Below are 12,280 nucleotides of genomic sequence, written 5' to 3'. Positions count from 1 at the left end.
TAGTGAGAATGGTGAGTAGATATGTAACAGTGAGAATGGTGAGTAGGTATGTAACAGTGAGAATAGTGAGTAGGTATATAATAGTGAGAATGGTGAGTAAATATGTAACAGTGAGAATGGTGAGTAGGTATGTAACAGTGAGAATGGTGAGTAGATATGTAACAGTGAGAATGGCGAGTAGGTATGTAACAGTGAGAATAGTGAGTAAATATATAACAGTGTGAATCGTGAGTAGGTATGTAATAGTGAGAATGGCGAGTAGGTATGTAACAGTGAGAATAGTGAGTAAATATGTAACAGTGAGAATGGTGAGTAGGTATGTAACAGTGACAATAGTGAGTAGATATGTAACAGTGAGAATGGTGAGTAGGTATGTAACAGTGAGAATGGAGAGTAGGTATGTAACAGTGCGAATAGTGAGTAAATATATAACAGTGAGAATCGTGAGTAGGTATTTAATAGTGAGAATGGTGAGTAGATATGTAACAGTGAGAATAGTGAGTAGGTATGTAATAGTGAGAATGGTGAGTAGATATGTAACAGTGAGAATAGTGAGTAGGTATGTAACAGTGAGAATGGTGAGTATGTATGTAACAGTGAGAATAGTGAGTAGGTATGTAACAGTGAGAATGGTGAGTAGATATGTAACAGTGAGAATAGTGAGTAGGTATGTAATAGTGAGAATGGTGAGTATGTATGTAACAGTGTGAATAGTGAGTAGGTATGTAACAGTGAGAATGGTGAGTAGATATGTAACAGTGAGAATAGTGAGTAGGTATGTAACAGTGTGAATGGTGAGTAGGTATGTAATAGTGAGAATGGTGAGTAGATATTTAACAGTGAAAATGGTGAGTAGGTATGTAACAGTGAGAATAGTGGGTCGGTATGTAACAGTGAGAATGGTGAGTAGATATGTAACAGTGAGAATAGTGAGTAGGTATGTAACAGTGAAAATAGTGAGTAGGTATGTAATAGTGAGAATGGTGAGTAGGTATGTAACAGTGAGAATAGTGAGTAGGTATGTAATAGTGAGAATGGTGAGTAGGCATGTAACAGTGACAATAGTGAGTAGATATGTAACAGTGAGAATGGTGAGTAAATATGTAACAGTGAGAATGGTGAGTAGGTATGTAACAGTGAGAATAGTGAGAATTGTGAGTAGGTATGTAACAGTGAGAATGGTGAGTAGGTATGTAACAGTGAGAATAGTGAGTAGGTATGTAACAGTGAGAATAGTAAGCAGGTATATAACAGTGAGTAGGTATATAACAGTGAGAATGGTGAGTAGGTATGTAACAGTGAGAATGGTGAGTAGATAAGTAACAGTGAGAATAGTGAGTAGGTATGTAACAGTGAGAATAGTAAGCAGGTATATAACAGTGAGTAGGTATATAACAGTGAGAATGGTGAGTAGGTATGTAACAGTGAGAATGGTGAGTAGATAAGTAACAGTGAGAATAGTGAGTAGGTATGTAACAGTGAGAATGGTTTGTAGGTATAGAACAGTGAGAATAGTGAGTAGGTATGTATCAGTGAGAATGGTGAGTAGATATTTAGCAGTGAGAATAGTGAGTAGGTATGTAACAGTGAGAATGGTGAGTAGGTATATAACAGTGAGAATAGTGAGTAGGTATGTAACAGTGAGAATGGTGAGTAGATATTTAACAGTGAGAATGGTGAGTATGTATGTAACAGTGAGAATAGTGAGTAGGTATGTAACAGTGAGAATGGTGAGTAGGTATAGAACAGTGAGAATAGTGAGTAGGTATGTAACAGTGAGAATGGTGAGTAGATATTTAGCAGTGAGAATAGTGAGTAGGTATGTAACAGTGAGAATGGTGAGTAGGTATATAACAGTGAGAATAGTGAGTAGGTATGTAACAGTGAGAATGGTGAGTAGGTATATAACAGTGAGAATAGTGAGTAGGTATGTAACAGTGAGAATGGTGAGTAGATATTTAACAGTGAGAATGGTGAGTATGTATGTAACAGTGAGAATAGTGAGTAGGTATGTAACAGTGAGAATGGTGAGTAGGTATATAACAGTGAGAATAGTGAGTAGGTATGTAACAGTGGCAACATGAACTGGCGGGACTTAGTGAAAATGAGGACTGAATAAACAGAGAGTTAGAAAAGTGTCAGATTCATTTGGCTGTTCCTTCCTGTTTTCAATAGCTCGAGTTATTTTCCTGTTGAATTGAACTATTATGAATACTGAGTGCTCCTTCAAGCTCTAAAAAACCCAGCGTGATGGGCTACGATAGCCTCATGATTTAGAACTGGGATATTCATACCTTGTACTATCAACCTTTCTCTTTCTGATTTCCATGCATGTCTGTTCATGATTAGCTGAAATTTTATGATGCATTCTTCCACCTGTTCATTTAGTACATCACTAAGAATGTCATGTCAGTGCCCTAGAACAAAACAGACCAAAATCTAGAGGTTGGTCTGTAAATTTTACTTTACAATGTTGTCACCTGACTTTGTTTGCAATAACTAAATGTTGCACACGTGTATCAATAAACCTTTCCGTTTTAATACTGGTTAGATGGTTAATTAACAGCTGTGGCAGGAGACCAATATCGTTATTGGAAGTACATCAATACTGACTGTTACTTGTTGATTAGTTGTCTATTAAAACTTTACAACATTTTACAAAAACTCATATTCCAACATTTAATAAATAATCAAGAAATCAGAGAAAGCAAGAATTTGTAATTTCTATGAAAATGAAATTATGTCCCAATAATTACTAAATCCAATAAAATAAAGTGACTTTGTAGATTTCAAAACCCCATGATCTGATTAGATTAGATTACTTTTAGATTTGATTAGATTACTTACAGTGTGGAAACAGGCCCTTCGGCCCTACAAGTCCACACCAACCCGCCGAAGCGCAACCCACCCATTCCCCCACATTTACCCCTTACCTAACACTACGGGCAATTTAGCGTGGCCAATTCACCTAACCTGCACATTTTTGGACTGTGGGAGGAAACCGGAGCACCCGGAGGAAACCCTCACAGACATGGGGAGAACATGCAAACTCCACACAGTCATTGTGGTTCTGTTTGTCGAGCTGGGAGTTTTTGTTGCAAACGTTTCGTCCCCTTTCTAGGTGACATCCTCAGTGCTTGGGAGCCTCCTGTGAAGCACTTCTGTCATGTTTCGTGCGGCATTTATAGTGGCTTGTGTCTACCGCTTCCGGTTGTCAGTTGCTGTCCGCTGCAGTGGCCGGTATATTGGGTCCAGGTCGATGTGTTTGTTGATAGAATCAGTGGATGAGTGCCATGCCTCTAGGAATTCCCTGGTTGTTCTCTGTTTGGCTTGCGCTATAATAGTAGTGTTGTCCCAGTTGAATTCATGTTGTTTGTCGTCTGTGTGTGTGGCTACTAAGGATAGCTGGTCATGTCGTTTCGTGGCTAGTTGGTGTTCATGGATGTGGATCGTTAGCTGTCTTCCTGTTTGTCCTATGTAGTGTTTCGTGCAGTCCTTGTATGGGATTTTGTACACTTTGTTGGTTTTGCTCATGCTGGGTATCGGGTCCTTTGTCCTGGTGAGTTGTTGTCTGAGAGTGGCTGTTGGTTTGTGTGCTGTTATGAGTCCTAGTGGTCGCAGCAGTCTGGCTGTCAGTTCGGAAATGCTCCTGATGTGTGGGAGTGTGGCCAGTCCTTTGGGTTGTGGCATGTCCTCATTTCGTTGCCTTTCCCTTAGGCATCTGTTGATGAAATTGCACGGGTATCCATTTTTGGTGAATACCTTGTATAGGTGTTCTTCTTCCTCTTTTTGCAGTTCTGGTGTGCTGTAGTGTGTTGTGGCCCTTTTGAATAATGTCCTGATGCAACTTCATTTGTGTGTGTTGGGGTGGTTGCTTTTATAGTTCAGGACTTGGTCTGTGTGTGTGGCTTTTCTGTATACCTTCGTGGTGAATTCTGTAAGGTAGCGGACAGCAACTGACAATCGGAAGCGGCAGACACAAGCCACTATAAATGCCGAAGGAAACATGACAGAAGCGCTTCACAGGAGGCTCCCAAGCACTGAGGATGTCACCTAGAAAGGAGACGAAACATTTGCAACAAAAACTCCCAGCTCGGCGAACAGAACCACAACAACGAGCACCCGAGCTACAAATCTTCTCCCAAACTTTGTCCACACAGTCAATCGCCTGAAACGGGAATTGAACCCAGGTCTCTGGCACTGTGAGGCAGCAGTGCTAACCACTGGACCACCGTGCCGCCCATAATTGATTCACCTGTCATTACATGACAAAATATGTTATCTCTGAAAATTAAAGCACAAAGCCTAATGAATGTAGAACTCTGTCTTAATTATATAAGGTTGAAACATTTCTCTGCAGAGGAGTTTTCAGCTTGGAACATGTAAAACTTTATCACAAATTAACTGAGCCCTTCCATTTTCATAAAGTTTCTTAACAACCTAAAGTTCAAAAAACACAAGTGTTTTAAAACAGATAAGGGTGGAATGCAGGAACTCTGATTATACGTCAGGATGTCAAAGTACTCGACTTAGTTTCTTTGTAAAGTAATATACAATGCCTTTATGCTACTCTTCCCAAGATGTCATCAAAACAGAAAATATGATGCAAAACTGTACTTACTTTGTTTCCATCTATGCCTCTCAAATATGTCCTTTTTGTGAGTGTTATGCATGATCAGTTAAGTCCTTCATAGTGAGAATTATTTCCCAAGAGTATCTCTCTCCCCTGACACAGTACCTCCCTGCCACTTAGCAGTTTTCAGCTAATCTCCATGTATTCCATACTGTATTGTTGCCAACATGTCAGTAGTACAGGTTAATATTTGATCAAAGTTTATGTCATGGAAGCTGACTTTTTTAAAAATGATACACTGTACCCTTCCTTCAGTAAAATACAGAGATTTCTCTGTTGATGAGATCCCATGATTTGCCTTTGGAATTTACTGTTTCTGTTTTCTAATACTTAAGTTGAAACATAAATAGAAAATTCATGTAAAAATCAATTTTCAAGTAGTAGGAAGTATTGGTTCATCTGAACCAAAACATGTCTAATGTGAGACTTAGCAAAGGGAAAAAAAAAATTCATGTTTATTAACTGATTAGTTCACACTCAGACACATTATGGAAGTGATGGGTATCTCATTTGCTGATGAGAACCCTGGAATGCCTCCTTTGAGGAATGTCTTGCATGTACTGCACCAACAGGTAACATGAGAGGCAAGCAGCATCATAGAGTCCTTACCATGTGGAAGCAGGCCATTCAGCCCATTGAGTCTACACAGACTCTGTAAAGAGTGTCTAGACCAAATCTACCCCATCCCTGCAACTCTGCATTACCCACCTAATCCACCTTACCTGCACATCCCTGAGCACTATGGACACTTTAGCACGGCCAATCCACCTAACCTGCACATCTTTGGACTGTGGGAGGAAACCAGAGCACCCGGAGGAAACCCACACAACCACAGAGAGAATGTGCAAAATCCACAGGGACAGTCATCTGAGGCTGGAATCTAACCCAGGATCCTGGCACCATGAGGCAGCAGTGTTAACCATTGAGTCACGGTGCCACCCCAGGATCAAGGTGTACCAGGAACAGAATCAAAAAGTGTGGTATAGAGAAAGCGCAGTTGGTCAGGCAGCATATAAGGAGCAGGGGAGTTGACTTTCCGAGCATGAGAACTTCATCAGATCGGCCTTATCGGCTGTGCTTTTCCAGCACCACACGTTTTGACTCTGATCTCCAGCGTCTGCAGTCCTTACCTTCACCAAGGAACAGAAGTTCTGTCTGTCCCAAATTCCCAGCAATTCTTTGGATCTCCACAGTGTCACTGGCAAAAAGGGGGGCTGCAAGTGGTATGACACCCATCAGGTGTTTGATAAAAGTGGGGTTCAGGCACAGGTGCGTGATGGTAGAGAATGAGTCATGTTGTGGAGATGTGGGGGGAGCGATGGCACCCAGCAAGCTCCCCACTTCCTGAGCTCCTGTGATCACTCACTGGGTTCCTTTGAAAGATAGACCCATCACATACCCTGAGCCAATAAAGACCCACTGTTTCTCATGATCCCACATGTTGAATGCTCTGTCACCAATTAGGCCAATTCCAATCGCACAAGATGAAACCTTTCAAAGACATCAATTGGTCACTTCCAGGCCCCAATGAGGGTACCAAAGTTATCCAAAGGTGGAGGCAGTGTGGTCTTCACCTGCCACCCTTTCAGATCATTAAAAACCCTCCCACCACGACCAAATCACAAAGTTTCACCCATTACATAACATCAACTAACTCAAGAGCAGTGAATTCTTATTAAATATCAAAATATCTGGATTCATTTTAGCTAGTGCCCTGCTCCTGTCTTGCTGCTTTTAACAGATTCCCATGAGAAACAAAGGAGGCAAAATTGGATAACTCCTGAAATTGATGCAGGGATCACAATGCACAATTAACCTGCAGCTATTCAGAGTGAGGCAGGCAGCTGGCAAACTCAGTCCTGCCCACTCATACTAATGACTATGGCAAGCAGCCCGCTGCTGAACGTGTTGTTGGGTAGTTGTATGCATCAACATGAGGCCTGAGTTTGCGAGAGGTTAACACCATGTAAAGTGAGTCCATTCTACTTAAAGCCAAACAGCACTTTTTAAAGATGAGATGCATTCTGACTGCAGCATGGGATATCATTTTGTTTTAAGAAGAATAGAAGACAGGCAAGGAACTACAAAAATGGGCAACAGACCAACGATCCCTCTCCAATGTTCTTGCATACGGCTAAAGAGGAAAGGGTTCATCTTCCTTCATGAAACCAAAATATCTTCAGGACACACTGAGAAAGCTGACCATTACAGCTAATCCTTCCAGCCTAGCCCCAGAACCGAAAGGATGTACTGAAATACAATGTGGAGGAGCTGGTGTTGGATTGGGGTAGACAAAGTTAAAACTCACACAGCACCAAGTTTTAGTCCAACAGGTTTATTTGGAGGAGAAAGTGAGGTCTGCAGATGCTGTAGATCAGAGCTGAAAATGTGTTGCTGGAAAGCGCAGCAGGTCAGGCAGCATCCAAGGAACAGGAGATTTGATATTTCGGGCATAAGCCCTTCCTGAAGAAGCCCGAAATGTCGAATCTCCTGTTCCTTGGATTGGTGCCTGACCTGCTGTGCTTTTCCAGCAACACATTTTCAGGTTTATTTGGAAGCATTAGCTTTCGGAGCACTGTTCCTTCAGGAAGGATTATAACCTGGTGTTTTGTTATTTCTGACTTTGTACTGAAATAAGCTTAGAGACCTCATTTGTGGCTAAGATCAGCGCATGTGATCTTAACATTCTATAATTTACATAACCAACTTCCCACATGGCTCCATTCATCATAATCTATTCACTCATTTATAACTAATCTTCACTGACTGTGACTCATGCCTCATTTTCATAGCTTTGTCATACCCTCCCACACCTTGTTGTAATCCATAATCAGATATTCAGCTCTGGCAGATGTACCTCCAAGAATATTGTGACACATTCATTGATTCATTGCCCCCCTCCATCCCTTTCCCAAGATATGGTGACTGAGAATGTGCAGTATTGGTATCTGGTCAGGGAGGGGTGGAGTAGAGAAGGCAAGGGGAACAGCTATGGCGAGATGTCTTATCCAATGGGGAGGTCATGTTTCTTTCATCGTGAGTTCAGCTGTCCCTAAGGCAGTGGTCAGAACACAAACTGAAATCATTGAGATTGGTACGATATGTCAAAATGTCGTCTTTATTCTGCAATCTGTTATGACTTACAATTGGAGGCTCTTGCCTTAATATCACGTTCCCTCATCACAACAGTGGTCTCTGCCTCTGCTCTCAGATCCCCCTAGTCCAGGCAGTTGTACTGGAGGCTGAAGGCCTGAATGAAGAAGAAACTGATTAAAAAAAAGGAACACTATTTCTCAATTAAATACTCAGTCAGTGAATATTGTCACTGCGTGTGTTCTAGAGATAGCATTTACATTTGGCACATCTCACAGCAGGATTTCCAAGGACCAGGGCAGCGGGAAAGGCCATGGATTCCTAATGAAGGGCTTTTGCCTGAAACATTGATTGTCCTGCTCCTCAAATGCTACCTGACTTGCTGTGTTTTTCCAGCACCACACTCTCGACTCTAATCACCAGCATCTTCAGTCCTCACTTTTGCCAAGGCCATGCATGTGTCAACTTCTCAGAATGTGAAACTGCACATGAGTTCAACTGCAGAGGCCTCCCATCAGGATGTTAATTCGGTGGAATCCTGACAATGGCTGAGGTAGGCAGATACAGAAATGCATGATACTTTAATGGGCCTCCAGCTGTCACTGTCAAGGAATGAGGAAGAGTCTGGCTTCAGCTTGACACATGGTTTTCACAGGGACTTGATGCCCATCCTTTCCTGCCACTTTCAAGAGAACACTTGCAGAATAGCAATATCACAGCTTCCTTACCACACAGGCAGAAGCAGCCTAAGGTTAGCGTTCTGCAATGAAAGCTCAGACTTGGGTGATGAAACCTTTGTTTGTTGCCATGTCAGTGCAACATAATAGGATGCAGCTTCGTTCTGTCCAGCCCAGTGTGAGGAGAGGTTTTTAGCAATCTCCTCTAATAGATTACAGTAACACCTCGACATACGAATGACCCCGTTCACGAACAAATCGGTTTACGAACAGGATTGTACATAAAAATTTGCTTCAACGTACGTACGGACTTCAAAGTACGAACGAAGGTACGAACGCAAAAAGCCTGTGGTTTCATTGTCATTGTTCTGCTTTGTTACGTGCGCTTTAATATCCGAACAATGGGAAAATTGTTTCAGTTCGCAAACTTTTTGGTTCGCGAGCCGGGTCCCGGAACAGATTAAGTTCATAAGTCGAGGCGCTACTGTATTTAGGATTTCTGAGTTACTTTCGTTTGGGGAAGTGGAAGGAGCTCCACTCTGCATGGACATTTTGTTTTCCCTCACGTCCAGCACTGGGCCATCATTGTAGCCTCTACCTCTCAGCCAAGCAGTACCAAGTGCTGCTACCCAAATGCAGGTGGTGCAGGTAAAGCCAAGCCCAGAAAGCCAAGAGCTGCACTGGGTTACCCTTTAATTCTCTTGTTGCAGGAACATCCGTGAACAATGGCAGCCTTTGGCCAGCTACTGAGCTACCAGTGTGTAGGAAAACAAGTCCAGGCAAGAATAATTGCAAGTCAAGCACCACAATAAAGTGATCAATTGCTTATTATAAAGAATATTAGATGTTTCAGAATTTTGAATTTGAATGGTTGTTATGGCTTTTATTGGAGTGTTGTCAGAAGCACATTGGAATGGTTCCTAACAGGTCAGTGGTATATATGGGTGGGACTGTTGTACACTGGGAACTGAGACTGTAGTAATGGGAATCCAAATTGACTGAAGTGCTCATGACTTCTCATCTGGAATGTGGGTGTGCTGCCTGCAACATTCCTTCCTTCTCTTTCTGAGCTCTTCACTGAACGCCTGCTCATAAAAACTGTACCATTACAATGGTGAGATTGGGGAGGATGCCGGACACCACCACAAAATAAGGTCACCTGCTACAGGGAGGACTGCAGGGCTCTTCCAGGAGTCGCTGACGATGGAAGCATTGCTTCAGTTGCTCCATGATGCTCTTTAGAACAGCTTGATTCCCATTGTTACAGATCCTGGCCAGGAATGGTGGATTGCAGAAGGTATCACTACCCAGGTGTCAAGCAAATACCCCTGGTCACCCAGTAGTGACCCTTCAGTTGGGAATGGTGCTGAAAGCTTCTCTGATCAGCTAGATGGATGATGCTTCATTGTTGCTAAAAATGCGAATTGAACAGCATGATGTGCTGAGTATAAATAAACAGCAAAACCTCATTGTAAACTTTTACAGTTGACTTCCATCTTCGCACCATGATGTGATGTCCACAAAACCCGACAGGTGTGTTCAGTGGCTCTCGGTACCAAAGTATAGCATACCGTTGTGACAGAGCCACATACACACTCTACTGTTTCAATTAGTTCAGAGAGAAGCCAATGAAGGCAACTTTCCTGTCACATGGAGGCTCTAACAGTGTCTCTGATTGAACAATGTACAGACAACAAGTGTATGGTGGCTTGTTCCAGAGCCTGGGACAATACTGTGACAAAAACAACTAAGGGCCATGGTCACCGTGTCAGTCAGTGAAATTAATATCCTCAGGCTGTTCTGAGGCAACAAGTCTAGTTACAATAAATATACAGTTCTGAATCTCAGGCACTGAACACATTGTTCCCGAAGGAAGAAAATGTTCTCTTGGAAGACTGTCCTGATGAGAACCCCATTCTCCTTATGTCTCCTCCCTCACTGAGCCATTTAACCCCTCATTTGTTACCCCTGTACTTCCATGCCTTCATGTTGCAGGCTAAGGAGCATTCCACTGATAGCTGACATTGTTGAAATAAGTGATGTGCTCAGGGACTTTGTGGTCACAGGAATGGTTTCCCTTCAAGTAGCATTTTGCCCTGAGAGTTTTCTAATTGGGAGGGTGTATTCAGCACCTGAATAAACTCAGCCATTTAGTAGAAAGTAAACAGCAAATCTTTGATTATCTCTTTATACTTTACTACTGTGTATCCTCAAAACAAGACATTAACTCAAATGGTGCATCCAGATTGGCAGGTTTGACATCAGTTCAGCATGAGGCTTGATTTACTACATTTTGCTTATTCTGCTTATTTCTGATGATTGCACAGAATGCTATTACACTCAGCAAGACAGCGTTTGCCACAGGAAGTGAAAGGAAGTACTGGGAACCCTACCTTGCTGGAAAACTGGCACACCCATAGCATCAAGACCACCATTGCTGTAGAGCAGAATTTTGTGATTAAGATAGTAAATGCTGGATGACTTGAACAGATTGTTATTAATCAGTTTTTACCTCCGAGCTCTGTCACTCGTGTGGCCAACATAATAAATTCACATTATCCCAATAATAATTGCAATTACTGGATCAGAGATGCCATCAAAGATATTACTTGTTTTTCCAGCATTGCACAGCCATGAAACGAAAAGCTTTAATTGGCACTAGCCAGAAGACAGATTAATAAAATCAGATACCATTCATTGCAAACATGAGCTTCAAGAGAAAATCTGCCAATTAGTGATTTTTGTTAACTAAAAAAGTGCAGTTTTACAAGAGTCAGTGAGATCAGCAAAATATTCACATTAAAAGTGAAATTATTCATTACAAATATACAATCGAATGTAACTAATATTTTACATATAGAGAGTAATGTGATGCAAGATTGGTGAAACTTCACCATAGATGGATGTAAAACCTTTAGCTGATGTTTTGTTGTAATTATTTTTAATGGTGAGTCAATTTATTTTGAAATCCATTGCTTTCTTTTTTTAAAGACCAGAGAATGGAAGGGGCCACATGTCTCACTTCGCCCCGGGTCTGAGTCTGCAGAAACTCTGTCTGATCTGCGGAGATGAAGCCTCAGGATGTCACTATGGAGTCCTTACATGTGGAAGCTGTAAGGTTTTCTTCAAGAGGGCTGTTGAAGGTAGAACTCCTTTCATATCAATTAACTTTTATGCTATTCTGTATTTTGCCAAGTAGCAAGTTTGTGCAAATCTACTCATTTTATTCAAGAGATTATATTTGCATATCCAATGATATTATATTATATACATTATATTTGCATATCCAATGATATTATATTATATACATTATATTTGCATATCCATTGATCCACATATTTTGAACGTGCTCCTGTTGAAGTTTCATAGAATACACATTGGCACATGTTGGAAAGAAGTTTCAAAACAGCCACAGAAAGGATTAAATCCTCATCCTCTAGAATTTAGACTTCCTTCCAATCAGGTATTCAGTATAAAATACACAGTTTCTGTGCTGTGATGATACTTCATATTTAATATTTCATGGAAGACTTAGATTTTGAGGACTACAGTTAGTGGATTATATCAGAATTTGTGCAAACATCTCAAATGGTTTCTTTAAAAAATAAGGTTGTTGAAAGGTGGACATTGGGGATTGTTTTTAACAAGTTTTCCTAGAAATCACATGTTTGTTGATTACTGTGAGCTTTGCTATTGTGAAAATGAGGAGATGGAGAGTATCTTGTTTGATGTGATCCTTAGTTAGGGAATGTGAAAAGGAAACTGTCTTGTTGAGTTCAGGGTGAAACCTAATTCCTCTTTAGAGAGACTTATTGAGGAACATCTCAATATTGTGTTCATGTCTATTAGACTCCGGAGACAGCCATGGATGATTGGT

The 12,280-nt window shown here is 41.3% G+C and overlaps 1 protein-coding gene across 2 annotated transcripts in view; it reads left to right on the top strand.

Moving 5' to 3' along the window:
• LOC132816333 (progesterone receptor-like) overlaps nucleotides 1–12,280 on the top strand; it is a 335,587-nt gene that overhangs the window by 87,639 nt on the left and 235,668 nt on the right. For both annotated transcript variants that reach the window (XM_060825767.1, XM_060825766.1), the window contains exon 3: nucleotides 11,395–11,546. In XM_060825767.1, the coding sequence (XP_060681750.1) occupies nucleotides 11,395–11,546 (152 nt within the window). The remainder of the gene's footprint in view (nucleotides 1–11,394; nucleotides 11,547–12,280) is intronic.

The sequence above is a fragment of the Hemiscyllium ocellatum genome, chromosome 6 (assembly GCF_020745735.1).
Source record: "Hemiscyllium ocellatum isolate sHemOce1 chromosome 6, sHemOce1.pat.X.cur, whole genome shotgun sequence".
Lineage (NCBI taxonomy): Eukaryota > Metazoa > Chordata > Chondrichthyes > Orectolobiformes > Hemiscylliidae > Hemiscyllium > Hemiscyllium ocellatum.
Note: the sequence above shows the minus strand (reverse complement) of the source record. Positions and strands in the feature narration are given on the sequence as shown.